The sequence below is a fragment of the Bactrocera tryoni genome, chromosome 2, assembly GCF_016617805.1.
Source record: "Bactrocera tryoni isolate S06 chromosome 2, CSIRO_BtryS06_freeze2, whole genome shotgun sequence".
Taxonomy (NCBI): domain Eukaryota; kingdom Metazoa; phylum Arthropoda; class Insecta; order Diptera; family Tephritidae; genus Bactrocera; species Bactrocera tryoni.
The window spans coordinates 85,302,283-85,325,084 of NC_052500.1; the positions used below are offsets into that span (position 1 = coordinate 85,302,283).

The 22,802-nt window shown below is 31.4% G+C and overlaps 1 protein-coding gene across 1 annotated transcript; it reads left to right on the plus strand.

The window, feature by feature from the left end:
- The first annotated feature begins 67 nt into the window (after nucleotides 1-67).
- Nucleotides 68-16,980, plus strand: LOC120769757 (guanine nucleotide-binding protein subunit gamma-e). The gene is made up of 4 exons (XM_040096919.1): nucleotides 68-253; nucleotides 6,070-6,211; nucleotides 10,788-11,564; nucleotides 11,616-16,980. Exons 2-3 carry the CDS (start codon nucleotides 6,099-6,101, stop codon nucleotides 10,891-10,893), a joined length of 219 nt encoding a protein of 72 aa, XP_039952853.1. The 5' UTR covers nucleotides 68-253; nucleotides 6,070-6,098; the 3' UTR covers nucleotides 10,894-11,564; nucleotides 11,616-16,980.
- Nucleotides 16,981-22,802: the final 5,822 nt, after the last annotated feature.

The window sequence follows — 22,802 nt, forward strand, 5'->3', positions numbered from 1 at the left end:
TATTTCGGTAATGTGCTTTTATTAAATTAACGCATATAGAGTGTACAAAGAACGTATGCGACTCAGTACAGTTAAGGAAAGCTCTCCGCTTGACATACAATTGCTGCTAGAATACTGCATCGTGAACTTTAAATTTCAAAAATACATATTCGAAGCAATAGTTTTTAAATTTTGTAATTTTTGTATTTAAGCAGTAAACTGTTTTGGTGCGAATTTTCGGAAGTACGTGAGCTGTTAATCATTTTAATAGGTGGTAAGTTATTTCAAATATCTAATGCGGATCTAATCTTTAAAAAATATATCTGGAGGATTAATTTCTTTATTCGTAATAGTATCTTAACATTTTTCAAAGCAATATTGGGTTTGTTCTCTTAAATTAAACGAGATAGGGTTATTATATAAAAATTGATTTACGTATACTTTTATAACGACATCTTTCTAAAGTTCTTAAATATAATATATTTTTTTGTTGCGAATATAGTGATTTTCATGTTAATGCAAACGAGACTGTAAACGCATCCAAGGAATTTTCAAAAAAATTCCATTAATCTTTCCAGTCAAGACTGTATAAATATGTGAATGGACCGTTAAAAACTCCGTCCGCAATAAATTTTTCTACTTTAACTTCCGGGCGGGCTCTGAGTGTGCTCCACCGCTGCCAAGCATTTTTGATGCCGCATGCCGCTAACTCTCGCACTAGACGCTTGGAAAAAAGCTCATTGCGCTAAATGTATCAAAATTACAATTTTGTACAGTCCACTCTGAAATTTATTAATTGTAACTATCTGTCATAAAAATCTGTTCATAAATAAAATTTGACAAATTGAAAGAGTACCATGGAACTGTGAAAATTAAATGTTTTAACAATGATCTCTCCTTCTAAGGAGTGACATATTTATACATAATGTAAAAAATAAGAATGTAGTAATGCCAGAAATTGCCAGAAATGTTTCTGAAATTGAGAATATTTTGGCGAATCGATAGATCAAACATATCTTGAATATTTACTTCCTATCAAATATTGACTTCTAAACGGTATTATTTTAGTATCTTATAATCTCCATCTTCTAATATTTGTTATAACTATTCACAGAAAAAATTAATAAACCAAATACGAATACTTTTAATAGTAACATTGCTAATATGTTCGAATAATTAAATTATCGTTTTAATAAGATCAAAATATAACCAAATACATTAAAATGAGAGATTTTAGATTTTCAATGCAAAAACCATATTTCGAAATTTTTCCGAACATATTGAGTATGTAAGTATATTACAAATTTTGCAAACGATATTACGTATAGTAGATGGTTTTACGAAAGGCGAGTCATGCAACAATTATCAATTATCGAGATCAAAAGTGTAAATATATACATATTTTATGAAAGGATATGGTGTTTTCCTGAGTGGTTTATTTTTATTTAAGAAATTCTAGTTTTAAACTAGTATATTCTATGCGTAATTATATAAAAAAACTTTAGTTTGATTTAAGGTAATGGTATGTACACATAGGCAGAATTTACATGTATACATACTCAAATTGTCGATATGCCATTAAAAAACCAAAACAGAGACAACTAATCCAATTAAGATGTTTTAGGTTGCGATTCCTACATTTCTGTGCTGTCTTTTGCATAAATTGCTTGAAAGCTTACGTTTGACTCTCTACTTTCATACACAATGAGTTTTTATATTCATCATTAAACATATACATTTCATTTAACATTTCTGCAAAATTTGTATTGCACAAAATTTCTTTAGTGTATTAAAAGTTAAAATGAAATTCAGAATTTAAGCGAAAAAGGCCCTCACTGTTGTACTACTCTCTATTTCTATTAATTATCCCATACATGATGCTCGAAAATTATATAAATGTATAAATGATTACGTAGTGCGTATTCCGTAGGAACAAATATTTATTTTTAATTCTACTTACAAACTATGCGATAAAGGTTCTGAAATGGATTACGTCTAAAAACATTTATACGGATAAAATATTTGAGATATTGATTAAAGTAAGTATAGTGCGCTAGATACTACAGTTCAGACATTAACATTACTTTTAATACCCTGAACAGAGTATATTAAGTTTGCCACAATAGTTGTAATATCCAGAAGGAAAAATAAATTGGAGGATGGAGTCATGTGTAGAAATTCAAGCAAGTGAGGAAAGTTCTCTGATCGCTATTCACTTGGAAGTGGCCAGAAATGATTCTTTTACACATGGCTCAAGCAGCTCACTACTTCCGGTCTTTGACCAAGTATCCTCTGGGTAGCCTAAGAACATCCGTTCGAAGGCGAGCTAATATGAGAAGGCGAAACATTCCCTACATAGGGTTGTACGCTGGGTTTGGGACCCGCCACGCAAAAAAACACTACACTCGCTACGACTCGGAGCACTATCTTATTGCAGCTAAGATTCGCACCCGCCTCTGTGCAGCAAAAAACGCACGCCAACAAACACAAGGAAGATTCGACGTCGAGAAGCTGCAATCACAACAGACAGCCGAACGATTTTCTACTCGGCTTGCACTCCTGCTCTATGAGAGCACTCGTCAACAACTCGGTATAAGGGAACTGTGGGACGGCATTTCAAACTCCTTACGTACAGCTGCAAGCGAAACCATTGGTTTTCGGAAAGTACAAAAGAACAGCTGGTACGACGAGGAGTGCCGTGTTGCAGCGGAGAGAAAACAGGCTGCCTACCTCGCAACGTTACGATCGACCACTACACGTGCGGGATGGGATAGATACCGAGAGTTGAAGAGGGAAGCGAGACGCATTTGCAGACAGAAGAGAAAGAGGCCGAAATGCGTGAGTACGAAGAGCTTGATAAGCTGGCCGACAGGGGTAATGCTCGAAAATTCTACGAAAAAATGCGGCGGCTTACAGAAGGTTTCATGACCGGAGCATACTCTTGTAGAACCCCCAAAGGTGATCTAGTCACTGATGCCCAGAGCATAGTTAAATTATGGAGGAAACACTTCTCCAGCCTGCTGAATGGCAGTGAACGCACAACACCAGGAGAAGGAGAACCCGATTCCCCAATCGATGACGATGGAGCAGACGTTCCATTACCCGACCATGAAGAAGTTCGAATAGCAATTGCCCGCCTCAAGAACAACAAAGCGGCAGGGGCCGACGGACTACCGGCCGAGCTATTCAAACACGGCGGCGAAGAACTAATAGGGAGCATGCATCAGCTTCTTTGTAAAATATGGTCGGACGATTGGAATTTAAGTGTGCTATGCCCAATCCATAAAAAAGGAGACCCCACAATCTGCGCCAACTACCGTGGGATTAGCCTCTTCAACATCGCATATAAGGTTCCATCGAGCGTATTGTGTGAAAGATTAAAGCCCACCGTCAACAAACTGATTGGACCTTATCAGTGTGGCTTCAGACCTGGAAAATCAACAACCGACCAGATATTCACCATGCGCCAAATCTTGAAAAGACCCGTGAAAGGAGAATCGACACACACCACCTCTTCGTCGATTTCAAAGCTGCTTTCGACAGCACGAAAAGGAGCTGCCTTTATGCCGCGATGTCTGAATTTGGTATCCCCGCAAAACTAATACGGCTGTGTAAACTGACGTTGAACAACACGAAAAGCTCCGTCAGGATCGGGGAGGACCTCTCCGAGCCGTTCGATACCAAACGAGGTTTCAGACAAGGCGACTCCCTATCGTGTGACTTCTTCAACCTGCTCCTGGAGAAAATAGTTCGAGCTGCAGAACTAAATAGAGAGGGTCCCATCCTCTATAAGAGTGTACAACTCCTGGCGTATGCCGATGATATTGATATCATCGGGCTCAACACCCGCGCCGTTAGTTCTGCTTTCTCCAGACTGGACAAGGAAGCAAAGCAAATGGATCTGGTAGTGAACGAGGCAAGACGAAATATCTCCTAACATCAAACAAACAGTCGTCGCACTCGCGACTTGGCTCTCACGTCACTATTGACAGTCATAACTTCGAAGTTGTAGATAATTTCGTCTATTTAGGAACCAGTATTAACACCACCAACAATGTCAGCCTGGAAATCCAACGCAGGATAACTCTTGGCAACAGGTGCAGGTCTCGACGAACAAAAACCAAACTCTATAAGTCGCTCATAATTCCCGTCCTGCTATATGGTGCAGAGTCTTGGACGATGACATCAACTGATGAGTCGACGTTGCAAGTTTTCGAGAGAAAAGTTCTGCGAAAGATTTATGGTCCTTTGCGCGTTGGCCACGGCGAATATCTCATTCGATAGAACGATGAGCTATGCGAGATATACAAGAAAACGCAAAGGAAATGTCGACTAACATACAGCTGTGTTCAAAATAATAGGAGTGCCCCTAAGAAAAATTTTTAACCCAAAAAAATTATCAAGTCAGAACATGAACGTCAAGCACTATTCACGAAATATCTCTAACGGTATTTCGCGAGTAAAACACAAAGCATACACTTCAGCTGTTTACATCATTAAACATCACCAATTTCAAGCAATCTCCCTTGCTTGAAATTGGTGAATTGAGTCATTAACTAGTTTTATTTTACGGAATAAGATATTCGGAAAGTAATAATTTGACCGTTATTTGAAATGTTTGCTCTAAAATATTACTGAAAATTAATTTAACATTGTTAAAGATAATGTTATACCTAAAAGTATATTGAGTGCGAACGATACTCTAATTGAAATATGTAACATTGAGAGCTTTAGTTAGTGTCATCTGAGGTCGTAGATGTTGAATACAAGAAATTATTTTTTTTATGTGCATTACTTTTATTTATTTGCTTATCGAATGGGTAGATCTTATTTATGTTTAATGATTATCTATATATTTCCGCCAATTACTTGCGATTAGAATTCGAAGTCTCAAATTTGATTTGTATAAAAATATTGTGATTTTAATCACCGTACTTTACTATTGCACTCACTCTCAATTCCATGCTGCATTTTTCATATCATTGCGCATGTTCTGGCTTAGTTACTGGTATATCCAGGCATTTGTTCATTCAAATATATATGTACATACGTAAAGGACTGAAGCAAGTGTATAAACAGGGATAATTTGTTGAACCGATTCTTTCTATGATGATATACTGAATTGCTCAAGTGGGCAAATTTTTACCAAATCTAAAATGTTTCATAGCTTAAATATAATTTTTTTTGTTATGGCTCCAACTCCATAGTTTGCAGGATGTTGTACAATTTGTATATGTATGTATGTATAGTATTTAAATGTAAGACATCTCGTCGAAGTGTTATTGAAGATTTCTTGCAAGGCAACAAAAATTTTCCCGGGTTAACCTATAGAAAGCATATCTGTGGACGTTGGCACACGTTGTTTGCATGAGTAGATTTAGACTCCTTGCCGGTTTATGTCCATGTTATTCTAAGAGTTATCCAGAAAAGAGCTCCATTCTTACAAATTAAGAAACTAAATAAAATTAAAAGAAAAATTGGAGAGTTCTGATTATGAGAGAAATTCCGAACGAGTTTCCAACAAATTTAAAACAGCAAGAGAGTTCGTAAGCTGTAAAGCGCCACGATTTATGTTATAAGCTTTATGGTTTACAAGAAACTTAACAGTAACAGTGGGTGTGGTTCCAAAAATATGTAACAATGTAGGATATTTCAAAGGATATTGTGTATTCTTGAACAACCCGATTTACTAAGTATTGAGTGACATTAGTCGTTTTTTCTTTATATATGCATTCCAAATATACAATGTACAATAATAATGCATAGTCGGATAATAAAACAATATACCCTATAAAATATGATGCATAAGGTAAGTGGTTGCGTGCGTTATACGGTTAGAATTACACATTAAAAACTGGCCCAGGGAAAAGTAGAATAGCATGATTAGAGTGAGCGGTAAAAGTCCAGAGAGTGTTGTATTGCGCGCGCCTGGGAAATTGAAATTTTGTACATACATTCGTGATTGGGAAAATATTTGTATTTGTAACACAATTCCAACAATAACTACACTTATTATTTTACTCTCAATATAATCGTTTGCACTCAATTCATAGTATGTACTCTCATCTTTTTTTCTCTAAAAATTTCCAGGGGTGGTATGTGGATGAATTTCAGCCGTCATGGATCCCAGTGCTCTACAAAACATGGATCGGGACGCATTAAAGAAGCAAATTGAGAACATGAAGTACCAGGCTTCGATGGAACGATGGCCATTATCTAAAAGTATTGCAGAGTGAGTATCGTATTTAAATTTTGAGACAATTTATTTCTTAGAATTTGGAAAATAGTTTTATTATATGCGCAATAAATAAAAATATGCTAAATTATGTCAAATACAAATTTGATATATGGAAATTTGTATGTGAAATTGTGTAGTGTATTTTGTTCACACGCCTAAAAATATGCTTGAATACCTTAAAGCTGTACAACAAAAAAGTAAGGTGTGTGTACAATACCCTCGATTCATACCAGCTATGGTTTATGTATTAACTTGTGAATCGCTCGAATATTCAAAATTTGTATATAATGAGTATACATTCGCAATTCATATTTTAGCAGACAAAATATCGACTACAATTGGACTATCTATATTCATCACAAAATATATAAAAGTTGGCAAAAGTTCTTTACAAAATGTGTGTGATAAAGATACAAAGAATAACAAACACATAAGCTAAACATAATCCATACCAATTGTATTAATTTGACTAAATTTGTTTAACTACCTCATACCATCTCATAGATTTAAAATGCATATACGAATAAATTAAAAATCAGAATATTGATTAAATTTTACATAACGAGAGTTCTAATATGTTTCAGCGCTTTGTGTGCCTTCTATGCTATACTTGCCACTAAGTTTCAAAAGGCTTTAGAATACGAATTAATATTTTTGAGTTTAATTAGTTAAATTAATTAACATATTTATATACATATGTATATTATATATTATTATATGTACTATAACCTGATTAAATTTTATCTAAAAAAATTTACTTTAAGTAACATCAATTGTAGTCAATACTCGCTATGAATTGTATACTTTGTTGTAATAAATGCCAAGGCTAATGCAACATAACTTTTCGTTCATTTCTTAATTTGTTATATTTTTTGGTTATACTATATTAAATATTTAAAATTGTGTATTAAAGTTCATAAACTTTGATTAATATCAAATATAGAAAAATAAGCATATCACCTTTACATAAAGGCCCACATAGCAAACAGTTAGTATTGATTGAAATATAATTTACTGCAATATTTATTTAATAGTAAAAATTGTTTCTTAGCAATCATACCTCTTTAAATAATAATATATCCAAGCTTATGATTTATTTATTGTAAAATATTTCATTGACGGTCAACCGAGAGTTCGAAAATCATTATATTAGATGTTTGGAGATGAGGCGAAATCAACTTTACCCATTTTCCATACTGGGAGAAATTGTCTATTTCATATAGTTTCCCAATAGGCATGTGCAAAATGTGGTTCGAAATGGTAGAGCACTTGATGAAATAAAATATGTCTCCCAAAAGTTAGAGCTAAACCACTTATTGTACAATTATATATCAATTCATATGCGAACCTAATGTGTTACATTTATGGTTAAATTTAATACTTATGACATTTTTCGTTAGAGAATTATCGCACTTTTAGTAGTAAAATAACAGTTGTGTGGGAGGTGGGCGTGGTTACAAAAATGTTTTCGTTAAGTTTGGGATAAGCTCTCTCTAATATAGTTTGTATATCAAAAAGCTACCGTACCAGTGGGAACCAATTCGCATATACAAGGTGCATTCCAAAGTAAACAGTACTTTTTGACTCTAGCGCCCCCTGGAGGCGCCATCTATACTGACGACTGGTGCGTTAGAGTCTGCTATCTTTATCGATTGTCCAGTGAGACATTTCATAGATTGGAAGTGAAGTTTTTGCGTTTTAAGTGTCAGTATGTTTGTGTTATCGGTACGAAAATGAGCTTCGAAGAAAGAGCCAACATTAAATTTTGTTTTAACACTGGTAAAACTTTTACCGAAACGTTTCAATTGTTGAAATAAGTTTATGGCGATGATTGCCTATCCCGTAGCAGAGTGCACGAGTGGTTTCAACGTTTTCAAAGTGATCGTGAGGAAATAAATGACGATCAACATGTGGGCCAATCAAAATCCGTGATCACCGGAAATTTCATCGAAACTGTGCGTGAATTCATCAAAACTCAGCCGAAATCATCATTGAAACTGATGGAAATGGAATTGAACATCTCCAAAACATCGATGTATCGCATTTTGACCGAACATTTGGGCTTACGAAAGGTGTGTGCACGGTTTGTTCCGCACAAATTAACTGACGACCAAAAACTGCTAGAATCCAACATTCGAAAGACGATTATTTGACCAAAAATCACATTTTAACCATTAACCACTCCCCGTATTCACCTGATATGGCACCATGCGACTTCTTCCTTTTCGGAAAAATACATTTGCATTTTGAAAGGAAAGCATTATGCAGACGTAGAGTCCATTCAAAAGGCTTGCATCGGCATACTGACGGCCATACCGGCCAACGAGCTAAAACACTCGTTCGACATGCTTTTGGACCAAGACTCATAGGTCTTAAATTAGCACCAAAGCCTTAAAAAGTATAGAGTATAATTTTTTTACAATGTCGATTTACACTTAAAGGTCCAGCACATTAATATACTATAAGAATTTCATATACTGTTTTCTATTTGGTTTTCGAACTTCTTACATAAGTATGTAAATGTAAATTACTACACTTAAATCTTATTATTTTTGATTACAATTTGTATTTATAAAACGTCACAAAGTAGAGCTTGAAGAGAAAGCATACAATGAGCGTGATTTTGCAGTTTCATAAACCATTAAATAACCAAAAGAGTAAAATTTGCATCATTTTAGGGCACAGTATTTTGTAACCACCTCTCATTTGTTATGTATTTCATATACATAGTACATACATTATTTTTTGTCAAACTTAAGATACCTTTACTCTTTATACTCAATGATGAGGTCAATGAGTTTGACCTCGTTTGATGTTTTTATTCTATGTATTAACAAAAGCATCACCTTACGGCCGCTATCACCACATAGTTTACACTTAGAGATTTTATATACATATAGTATATCTATGAAACGAATACGAGCAGTGTTGATAATAATAGATGATTTAGTGTTAGTGTGTCAATTTATACTTTAAGAACTCAAAGTTAAATGAATTGAGATGAATATATTAAAATAAGGTAATATTACAAATAAAATAAGTGCATCATAATTATCTTGCTTATTCTTGATAAAGTCATAAATTTATTAACATTTTCTGATACAATATTTCGTTCAGAGTTTTCTTATATAAATAATAAAAATAAAATCGTGTTCATTACAATTTAGTACTTTCAAGTAATATTAAAGCGGCATAGTTTAATTCAAAGTGGGTCAATATAAGCCATGGCTGCCTATTTGCCTATGGGTGATAAGACATGGACAGATAAGGTTGGTAAAATAGTTAGTGATAATAGAACATCTTTGCATTTGAAGACAGACACTAAGAAGATTTGAGAGTTTTGGGAATATCGAATGTACATTTCATATATCTACTTTTCTCTGTCAGCTTAGCTATGTGGCGCTAGAGCATTGAGTAAATATTTTTGCGGTTAACTACCAGATGCCTTCAGTACCTCGTATTACTGCAGTTAATTTGAATTTTAATTCTAATGCCGATCTGCTTATAGGTGCTATATATAGAGTGAAATACGCACTAACTACATAGTTACATAAATGGATAAGTGGTAACACATCATCAGGCCATTGATTTTGTTCAAAGCAAATATTGGCAAAACGTGACCAATGGCAAATATTTACATTCAAGTGGAATTTAGTTGACAGGAGAGTGAGGAACACAAAAATCATAATTGTGGTAACATGAGATGAAAAAATAACTAAAGAATGTGGCTGTTCAGCATATCTTTAATGGCTATTAATCACGTTGCAGTGCTTTTTTGCTGGTATTTTTTGCTATTATTTAACTAATATGGTGCTTTAAGCCGATCGAGAGGGAGTATAAATCAATCGAAAAGCTTTAGTTTTCTTCAAATACCTTTCAGCACCCAGATTAACTTCTGACAGAAGAACAGTCAAAACCTCCAAAATTGGATTGTCATAAAATATTACAAGTAAAAGATATTAACAAAAACAAATCAATACTGGAAAGCAGAACGAATACTAAATCCTTAAAGTATGATATTTATAATTGGAATATATGCTTAAATATTGATTTAACATACACATGTAATTGTTAACAAGAAAAACGTCCACTTGGGCTGCATGGTGAATTGTAGGTATAACTAAATATGAAATCGTAACCGGCTTCCGATTTCTGGCCATGTTGTTTGATGTAAAAAATCTACAAGTCGAATTAAGATTACTTAGTAAGGAAAAAAGATATACATATGTCTATAGTGATTCGATCTGAATTATTTGTTTTGTAGTGTCACATAAGATGTTATGCCTTGTGGAGTAGTGTGTTGAGATGGAGAATGTTGTGTGTGTTTAGAGGGGGCGACTTGTACTCATTTAACCCCTTTTTTTTAAGATCTCCGATGCTTTCTTCTGGGTCTTACTAACTTCGGGGCATCCTTAAGGAAATACAAATATTTTGAAGGATGTATTTTGTTAAACTAATCTCTGAAGCATATTGTATTATGATAGCAACATATACTTACATATATTTATTTTTTGCATACTTCTAAGTATTGTACTATATAAATTACTTGTTCGTTTTCTCATATTTCCAGAATGCGATCTTTCATCGAGGAAAATGAGAAAAATGATCCTCTAATTAATGCCCCGGATAAGAAGAACAATCCTTGGGCTGAAAAAGGAAAATGCGTTCTTATGTAATATTATCGTAAACCGCAACAGTATGATACCAACATTCACAAGTATCCCATTTATTACTACAATCACCACAATAATACCACTAGTCAGAAAAATTTTGTCAATAATAAAAGTTATAAAACAAGGAATGAAAATAAAATAAATCAACCATTAAGAATACAACCACAAAATGCAATTAATGACTACAATAGCAACAAAGCAAACCTGCAACATTCAGATAGTCTTAATAAAATAAACTGTTTTAAAGAAATAACTGATTATAATAATTCCTTACATCCAGAAAATATTCAACAGCAGGAAAGTCAGTTAAAATTAAAGGACGGTGTAGATGGGGTTGAAAGAGAAAGAATAACAGAAGACTACAGCGAAAAGGAACAAAATGAAGTCGATGAATTCTTTCTAAATGAGGAAACAGTTACAGTATGTAGTAGCTATGGTAATAATTATTACAATAATAACAACAATTATTACTATCAAAATTATAACTTGAATTACAATCAACATCTGCATGAGTATTCGCATTCCAAAACCCAAAAATTAATTCACCAGTTAAAACGTCGTACCCTACGAGAAATTGTACAACGTCCAACTCTTATACACATTGTCGCTTTCTTCATGTGGTTCCACGGTAAATTTTGGGAATTCTACTATGAAACACTTTCTCGAAGATTACAGTAAGCAACAAAATTATTTTTATAAGTACTGAAATTAATTTTCGTATGTAGGTTTTTAGGTTAACAATTTAACGATTTTCTGGAAAATTAGCTATGGATAAACATCTTTCGTCAACGTAGTTGGTAGCGATTTCTCTTTGCTGGATTTGCTAACGCAACTGATTCTAACTAATTTTAGCTATTCGTTAAGCTCGTTAGTTGAATTTGGAGGCTAAGAAAACATTATGTATTTAGTTTAAATATGTGCATACAATATATTTAAAAATACGAAAACATACATAGATTATTTTTTCGCTGAATCTAATATATGTACATGAGATGTACTAGTTACAAAATAACCAATCCAAAACTAATACTCAAATGAAATCTGACAAATCATCGTAGCCATTGACGTTCAATAAATATCTTTAGTTTCATGTTTTTAAGTTTTTAAGCTACTTAGTCTTAAAAATTTTGTTATTTTATATTATCTTCACGTGCTATTTTTTATTTAAAATTATCGTAAACCTCAAATTTTCCCAATATAAGAGCAATTCTTAATTCTCCTAAGTAAATAAAATATGAAACCATATAAAAACAAACCACCAAAAATTCAAAATAATCGAAATTATTATTTTAGAAATCCTAATATGTGTATTATTATAAGTAGTTCTTGAGGATATATTACAAATACTTAATTGTAAAAGTCTAACATTAGTATTAAAAATCTGGTGTTGAAAAAATACAAAAGATACAACCCTTATCCCACCCTATTTTTGAGTAAAGCATAATAAACACAAAGTTATACGCGGAAATGATGTAATTAAAAACTTTAATTCATTTTCAACAATGCAGCCTTACAAATGAAATTAAGCGAAAAAGTGATATTACTTTTTGCATTCTACTTTCACGCGATCAAATCACATTCACCGTAACCAAAAGCAAATAATACGTGTTCACTATACACATTTTAAATTGAAATTTTCTATTACCTACATTAATTAAACTTATTACTGGGAAAATATAGTATATTCGTAGAAAGATGTATGAAGCCAATGCTACGATTTTTGATATTCAGAACTTTTTATAAAAATAAAACTTCGACATACATACATATAAATACTCGTATATTTGACTTTGCTAAGCCAAGGAAGATTATTCACTATGATTTATTCAACATGCGCTATGTGCCTATCAGTAAACAAAAATTAATATTGAAATCATAGATTCCATAATGAATTCATGAAATGCTATTGGAACATTGTGAAGCTATCTTACTAGCTATTAAAACTTTACTTAAAAACAAAAAGTCAGTTGTGTTATTTCAAATGTATTTCGTTTTAAATTATTACTTTACTGAAAACATCAAAGCGAAATTTTTATCCGTAAGCATTTTTGCTTGCTTAATCAGGAAACTTTCTTTGCATACTAGTATGGTCAAAACGAAAGGTAATAAATACATTTTATAAAATCTTACCAAAAAAAATTAAAAACAGTGAACTAGTTTCAATATGTAGTATATATGTATATGGCTCATAGTTTCAGTATATGTTATAAATTACTTGTGACGCAATTTAATTGGATTGCTACATATGTATAACATTTCTTCTCACTGTTTTATTAGTTTCCGATATTATTAATGAATTAAATGAGGAAAGTAGAAAACAATTTCAACATAGTTCAAACAGTATGTATGTACTTTTAACATTTTATTGAAAAGGCCAAATAAGGCATTAATAATAAATAGGCGAAAGCAAATTAACAACATAATTTATATTTAATTATAGCTTAACATAAATTACAACAATATTCGTATGCAATTCGATAGCTTCAGTCATGTACTTAATTCAACATCAAATTATTCGAAAATGTCTCGCAATCGTATAATTCATCGAAAATGAGTAAATAAAATGAAACTTAATTATAAATTATAATGAAAAGGTGGCCAAAACGTAAGTAAATATATACAAAACTATATACACATACATACATATTATATATACAGAATATAAAGAAGTTGTCCTTCTGGTATATGTGCGCACTAAAAATATTTAGTAATTTTAAGAGTTATCAATTGTAAATGTCTCACAAAACTTATTAGTTTGCTTTCGTAAATAAAATATTAAAGTTACTCAATGGAATAACACCAAATAAAAATTTTATGAGTACTTAAAGTTAAAAGAACCATAGCCAATGTATCGATACAACACCTAACATAAAGTAACTTTACAAATTATACTATTTCAATTTTCTTACATCATACATACTTGTGTTAAACATTGAATTAACAACAGTACCAACAAAATAGTAGATATTTTCGTTTTTTACGAGGTTATCATGAACTTATTTATTATTAAAATAAAATTTATTCGAGAACTTTAAGCCAAAGTGTGAAAGGAAGTGGAAGAAAGTGTGTTGAAAATAAGCTGGAGTTCAGTAAAATAACTGAACTTGGCTGGCGATGAAGATAAAAAGAAAACAAACAAATACAACTGCAATTAAAAACAAACCCGACATTTACACATAAAAAGTAGTTGACAAACAGATGTCAAATTAGTGATGAGTACAACAAACGTAAAACTTAAAAATACACATCCTTAACAACAACACGAAGGAAGAGTCGTCATAATTTTAAGTCAACAAGCAACAAAAATACGAAATAATAAGTAAAAGTAGGTTTACTAAAATATTAAGACATGTTACATAAAAAGTAGTGGAAGCATATAACAACTTTAAATATTTGATCTTGAATATAATAATAAAAATAATATATGTGTGTTAACAAATGTAATCATTCCGAAAAAATACAATTTTAATAATAATGTGTGACGAAAAAATAGTAATAGTTTAAAAATAAATCAGAACCGGAGTTACTCCGACATTCATTAAAATGACTATCTGATAATTGAGCGTTAATTGCAGCTGAAAAATAGTGTTAAGATAACATTTAATAGCATGAAAAATCAAAACAACAATCGTTTAATAAGTAAATATTAAAAGACACAACGGAAAAGTGTAAGGTGTAAAAGAAAAATGTCTTTATCCATATTAAAAAGGTGTGATTTGATTTTCTGAAACCGTTAGTTTCTGTGATTAGATAATTCATGAAACCGAATGAAATAACCAATAAGTTTTAAGTTACATCAGTTTAAAATGTATTAAAGTTATTACAAAAGTATTTCAGACAACGTAGAGAAAATATATATTTAAATTGGTTAAGTCACAAAATAAGTATATAATTGTCACACATGTATATGCATAATACTATCTACATAAACAAAATCTATATTCTTGAATAATACAATTATTTTGAACAAACATAAGTTTCCGGAATTTTGGGAAATTTGTACGAAAACTTACTTAAGAATAGCTCAGAACCAAAAAATATATCTTTATATGTTAAGAAGGTCAATGCTCATTTAAATAAAGGAGATAAAGTAAATTGAAGGCTAAGCAGCTGAGAAAAATATTTATAAAATATCGAAAATATGGCTAGGAAGCGAAAAATATTTGATTGCAGTCAAAATATTGAACTACAGATGTACAGACTGTGAAAACGAAGAGGCAGTGAGAACGAGCGAAAGATTTTGCGAAAAAACTGCCAAAATATCACCACAAACTAACAGCCAAGATTTTAAATGGGATGGATGTAATGGAGAGTTATTAAATTACTTCTACAATGGCTCATTTTACAAAATTCGAACACACAATTAGCAAATACGTTGAAAGTAGTATCGCATAGATGGAAACTTTTTCATCTTTTGATGTTAATCGATTATAGATATGATAACAAAAAAGCTTTGACAATTAATCTATGCAAATAAATATGCATTTAATTCGACAAACAATTCGAAGAACAAAGAAAATAGCTAATATATGGTATTTTTAATTTAGAAAATTTCGTATACATATGTATGTCATTTCTATATACCCATATTGTTTTCAGATCATATTAAATGAATTTCTGTTTTCACAAACAATCAAAGCAGTAATAAGTTTGCCGAAAGCTCTTATGAAGCCTTAGAAATTAACCGTAGTAATGTTGTCATTTGTGCAGTTGTGCGACAATTGTTATGCGCGATACGATATATCACTGAGATAGGGTAGGAAACGTGTATTAATGAGGAGTCAGAAAACTCACGAACAGCCACAGCATGAATGTGTGAAATCTGTGGTGATGATTTTGAGCGTGTAGGTGAGCTGGTAAGCTAGGATGATTGAATTTACATCTCCACATTTCTGCGTAACATATACATATATACTTGAAATTATTCAGTATAAGAAATAACAATACATACATATACCGCAAAAACAATTGTATTAGAAATTGTAATTTATTCAGCTTCCCCAAAAAATATTAACACAGTTTTTGAAGCGTGTAGTACTTCATAATTATATTGATATAGAAAAAAAATCTCTTCTACCTGTAATCAAAAACTAATGTAGTCTTACTTTTTATTGGCACGATTTTTTGCTCATAAACTCTTTAAAAAATAATCACTGAAGTTCGTTTTAAGCCGATATAGTATAGTATTTGTCAGAGCATCATCCTCGAAAATTTAATGTTAATTCTACTGAGAAATATAAACCAGTTCATAGAGGTTACAAATATTAAAATAGAAAATATACTCTTTGGAATCTGTAAGCTTAATCGTGTTATGAAAGCAGGATGTTATATGAACTGTTACATTTCAGCAGGTATGCTCGAGGAAAAAGGAAACGTTCTTTTGAAAGCACTATAACCACGAAATATCACAGAGATAACCACGAGTAAAACAAATATTAATTATGGATAAACGGAAATGTTAAACATTATAAAACGGAGTAGATGGCAAAGTCAAATTCAATGAGGTTAAACTACTGAGATCTCTAATATTTAGATATTTAGTAACGTAAGTTAATGTTGGCTCTCAAATTATAATAAACGATATTATTAACAAAAGAATTAGCAAAAATTATCAATTACAATGCATAACTATTAAAATAATAGAATTTAAATACCTTTTCAAAATATTACATTTTAATAATGTTACCAAAAGTATAGATTTATGATTACATGTAAACTCCAAGCGACTTGCATGTTAAATTGCTATATTATGCATTTTGCATATATATTAAATGCATAATAGTAGCTGCTTGAGCTTAAGATTAATTATAATTAAGAAATTGATTGATATTGAAAGTTGCCCAAATTTACCAAAATAAACTCTAAAGAGTTTCTAGCGGTCAACAACATCTAGACTGCGAATCAAAAAGAAAAAAATCTTTGTTTCATTTAGCACTTAGTTTAATGTATTCTACTTAGAATGACTAATTATACTTAAACGAGATATATAGAAATACAAGTTACAAACATAAGTTAGTGATGGTATTTAAACAAAAAACAAAAAAAAAAAAAACAAAACCAACAAACATCATTCGTAAAAACCTATAAAAAGAACAACAATTTAAATTCAAATACATATAGTAATACACAATTATTAAGAAGAAACCCTATTTATTTGTTTTATATACGAGTACACTTATATTATTGTGGGATATTAAAACAGGTAATAACCCTATATTCAGTAACAAGCAAAAAATTTTAGCCACTCTTAGAAAAAATATTTGAATCGGCAAGAACTTTCAGTATACAATATATATGAAACTACAATTTTAGCCACTATTAGAAAGAAAAGCAAACGATTTCCAAACTAGAAATAATCTGTAACTCATAATGAGTAGTGAAAAAATCACCAATAAAATGAAAAAATATTCCAAGTAAAAATCGAAACATCTTAGTGAAAAAGCACCTTCTAAGAAATTAAAAAAAAAAAAAAATAAAAAGTATGCCTGCGTTTTATTTTTTACTCCACATTCGTCAAGAAATTGTTAATATGACAAATTAAAGCTCATAAATAAACATATTCAAAATATCCTTCAACTTCCCAACCCAACATATTGCGTTATTAGTTTTTAATATTGTCGCATGAATGTAAATTGAATTAAATTAAGTTTTTTTCTGTTCAATGTATTTTCAATTAGTTTGTGTTTTATAAAATATTTTGCAACATTAGTAGTTTGGCGAACCTACTAACATACATATGTAATAAATTTTGTCAAAATATCATTACACGGATATTAAGACTAAAGGTACATAAGTATCCAATCAAAAAAGGTTTATGAAATAAAAATATCCAATTTAGGTATCGACGTACATGCATCAATATACATACATACATACGTACACATGTATATGTATATAACGTCACGTTTTCGCCGGGATAAACTCTTAAACTAATGAACCGGTTTAAGTAAGTTTAGTACGCTGTGTTCAGTTTGATCTATTTTGAAAGATAAGAGAGTTTATATCTTGAAAGTAAAACAATTGATAAATAACAAAACGTATATGTATGTATTTCTAAACAATTCTTAATTTTTTCCATTGACAAATATTTGTATCAATCATTTTCAAAATTAAACCTCAAGTACAATGCTTTTAAGTATTATACATACTGACAATCAAGTTTTCGCCTTCATTATATTATAAATATTATTATTATTTTTAATTAAAATCTACTTGGAATAATATTTTAATTATGAAATTTCAGCAAAAAAAATCTATAATCTACAAATATGTACATACGTAAGTATTATTTCTTTTTGGGAATAATTTTGAGCACAAATATTCTTTGGAAATGGGAATAAGAGAATTGTGGACATTATAAATGTGAATTTTTTACTGTCATGTCTGAATTAATTTCAAAGGCCTTATTTAAGTTGAACAGTTTTTTACATAAATTAATTTTTTTTGCAGTTAATCTGTCCAACAGAACCATTTCTAGAAGCTAAATTTCGTAAATACAGGTATTTATCAATGTTTGGAGGGTCTTGCATCACATTCAAATATAATTACAAAGGCAAGATGTTATTGGTTTGATATATTCTTGATATTCAACTACGGTCTACGATCTACGGTGAACGTGTTGTAGTCTTTGGAGATGCACAGTTCTACTCCGTTGGTTTAATTCTAATCGAACTACGCTAAAATAATAAATTACATACACTTCTACGTTTACACTTTGGAAACATTCAGGGGTTTCCATCTCTATTTTCCAGCCTTTGCAAGACGGAGGCTGAAATATCATGGTAGTCTTACCTTCGCCGAACTAGAAGACATAGTCAAAACTAATATTAGCCCTCTCAAAAAGTTTGTGATAGCCTCAAAACTCTTTCTCCATTTAAGGTATTATACAATATTTATCATGGGATTTTTAGGTACCACAATGCACCTGCACACTTACACTTCCCTCACACAATAGAGATTTAGAGAAATTGCGTTCGTAGATAAGTGTTTTGTTTAATATGTACGGAACGGTAATTTCCGAACCCAATCAACGGATACCGATATACTATAAAGTATATATATAAATGATCAGTATGTCGAGCTGAGTCGATTTAGCCATGTCCGTCTGTCTGTCTGTCTGTCCGTCTGTCTGTATATATACGAACTAGTCCCTCGGTTTTTAAGATATCGTTTTGAAATTTTGCAAACGTCATTTTCTCTTTAAGAAGCTGCTCATTTGTCGGAGCTGCCGATATCCGACCACTATTACATATAGCTGCCATATAAACTGAACGATCGGAATCAAGGGTTTGTATAGAAAACTTTCACATTTGACAATGTATCTTCACGAAATTTGGTATAGATTACTTTCTAAGACAACAATGTAATCTCCGAAGAAATTGTTCAGATCGGTTAACTATATCATATAGCTGCCATACAAACTGAATGATCGGAATCAAGTTTTTGTATGGAAAACTTTTACATTTGACAATATATAATTACGAAATTTGGTATAGATTACTTTCTAAGACAACAATGTAATCTCCGAAAAAATTTTTCAGATCGGTTAACTATAGCATATAGCTGCCATACAAACTGAATGATCAATCAAATGCTTGCATGGGAAACTTCCTCATTTGACGATATATCTTCACGAAATTTTGTATGAGTTATTGTTTGTAGAAATAATGTAATATCAGAAGAAATTGCTCAGATCGGATTACTATAGCATATAGCTGCTATACAAACCCAACGATCGGAATCAAGGGCTTGTATGGAAAACTTTCGCATTTGACGTGGTATCTTCATGAAATTTGGCATAGATTATTGCTTAAGGTAACAATATAATCTACAAAAAAAATGTTCAGAACGAATTACTACAGCATATAGCTTCCATACAAACTGAACACATAGTTACTAAGAGAAATGCACCTGTGAAGGGTATTTAGCTTCGGTGCAACCGAAGTTAACGTTTTTTCTTGTATTAAGTATTTTTTAAAAATTTCATCATGGAAAGATATTCGCAAGAATTTTCATAATGTTCAAGTGTCAATAAGACAAAAACGCAATTTATCGAATCCAAGACGTTCTCAAGAATTGGGACTATCTCAAACCACAACCTGGCGGATTTTGGAGAAGGATTAAGACTTAAATCTGTATACAATTATTCTCACTCAGGAACTACTCAGGAACTGAAGTCATTGGATCATCGTAAACCTCGTTAATTTGCTGATTTTTCCTTAGAACAACTTGATAACAATTTTTTTTTTAAATCAATTTCTCTAATGAGGCTCACTTTCATCTGAAGTGCTGAACACATAGAGCGCGACACGACATGGCAGCACAACAGTGAACTGTAAATGGTGTCGTGAATTCTTCTACATGAACATTTGTAAGAAGGCAGCGACATAACAATGGCCGGCATGTACACAAGACAACACAGCTGTCCACTTTGCATGTACACAATTTCGTTGTGGCCATACTAATACCTTTAACTTCAATGAAATTTTAATATTTTATTTAAAGTGAAATTTGTTATGCAAAAAATAAGTAAATAGGTAAATTTATTTGTTTTAAATTATAAATTGTTATTACACATGATATAACAGAGCTATTTTATGCTTTTATTTGTAAAATAACATAATAACGACAGGTTTGTTAGAGCTTTGAATAATTTTACATTTTACATATTAGTGGCGTCACTCCTCTCTACTGTCACTGTCGCTGGCAAATATAAAAATATTTTGAAGTTAGCGAGAGCGACAACTGTCGGCCTGCAGTCGTGTAGCCGTACAGCTGTCTAAATAACTGTGTCCATTAGAACGTGTGTATTTTAATATTTGACAGATGTCGCTTGCAGTCTGTCGCGCTCTATGTGTTCTGCACTTGAGTGGTGCGGTAAGCAAACAAATCGATTCTGGTACGAAGAAAATCCACAAATTATTCATGAACAACCATTACATTCACCTAAATTGTCAGTTTGGTGTGGTTTTTTGTCTGGTGGAATCATCGGCCTTACTTCTTTCGAAATGAAGACCGATATAGATCGAGGATAACCAACTTTTTATGGCCGCAATTCCAAGAAGTTAATCTTAACAGCATCTGATTCCAGCAAAACGGGGCTAAGTGCCACACAGCACGTACAACAGCCGAATTATTGGGAGAAAACTTTGCAGATTTCATATTTCAAAAAATTGTGCTATTGAATCGCCTCCAAGAAATTGTGATTTAACGCCATTATACTACTTCTTGGTGAGGCAATTTGAAGTCATTGGTCTTTAGCAATAAACCAGACTCTCTTCAAGCTTTAGAAGTCAATACTGAACGGGCTATTCATGACATACCACTGATTTAGTAGAAAAAGTGTTTGAGAATTGGGTTCATCGGACTTGTTCACGAAAAACAAGTCATAAGAGCCATTTGAATGATGTTACATTCAGAGCTTAATTGTATCGATTGAACTTCACATTAAATAAAAACACTTTAATTTAACAATTAGTGTGCTTTTTTTGAATATATACATATATGTATATACATGTACATGTATGTAAATGCTCTGCTGCACCGATTTAGCCGTGTCTGTATATCGGTTTGTATATACACGAACTAGACCCTAAGTTTATGAGGTATCGATTTAAAATTTTGCACTCGTCCACTCGTGCACCACTATAGCATATAGTTGCCATACAAACTAACTGATCAAAATAAAGTTAACTTTTTTTCTTGTTGTTCTGTTTTTAAGGTAGATACGAGTATGTTATAGACTTTACATTTTTATTAAGTCTTCTGTAAACTCTGAATAGATATTAAATATTCGGTACTAGCGCAAATTAAATGTATTTCAAATTAAATTCTTTCTAAGAGATATAGGGTATGTAGATATGTTTTTTCCAGTGAAAATTAGTGAACCTTTGTACTTACGTAATTTTCAAAAATGACTGGGTTTTGTAAATAAGAATAAAACCAATTCCTATTCAATTTAATATAATATTTTTATTAGTCTTTTTTCAATATTAAATGTTGTATCATTTCCAATTTCTTTGTTAACTCACTCATTTCCTCTATTTGCATTTTTTCAATTATTTCATACGATTTTGTTGCTGTATATGCGTGGTTGTGTATATAAAGATTATTATATAAGATTTATAAGCAAATATTTAATAATACAATACATAATCATTTTTAGCACAGTTCCTGTTGTAAGAACTACGTCTACATTTTCTACAAATAATTTCTGGCGTTTAGAAAAAATTAATAATCTGCTGTTTTTGTTCGATCATTGAATTCTTTGGTACCTGTGCTTCTCTAATTTTTAGTTTACGTTTTATCAACATTTTTTCATATACTAAACTCTCAAGAAATAAATCAAAATCATTTTAAATAATTATTTATTGCAGAAATATCGAAGGCGAAAGTCAACATTAAAAAATATCAGAGATCATAATTACTTATTTGAAAAAAATATACATATAAACTAAATGATAAGGAAAATGTAAACACTGAAATACATATTTGTTACACATATGTATATGGTACATACATATGTTCAGTGGATTTAAAATTCTCCCTCTAACGGTTGCATCAAATCATCATGTTGTATTGTTGAGTTAAATTCACCATTACTATTCGCGTCGATGTAATTTTGAAACTACAGCAAATCTATTCAGTAAATTGAATATATAAAATAATACAAATACATACATATGGAGTTTCTTAACAAAAGCTTCACGTGCACCATATAAATGTTGTTTTTATGTATATGTACATACATTTATAGCGTAATTCCACGATTTGCATAATATCTAGACAAATATGCATACATACAAGTACATAGAGACAATACCTTGAAATATGTAATAAATAATAAACAAATATTTGAAAGATATATTTAAATGTATGTACAGTTGATTATATTTTTTGAAACACATATACCT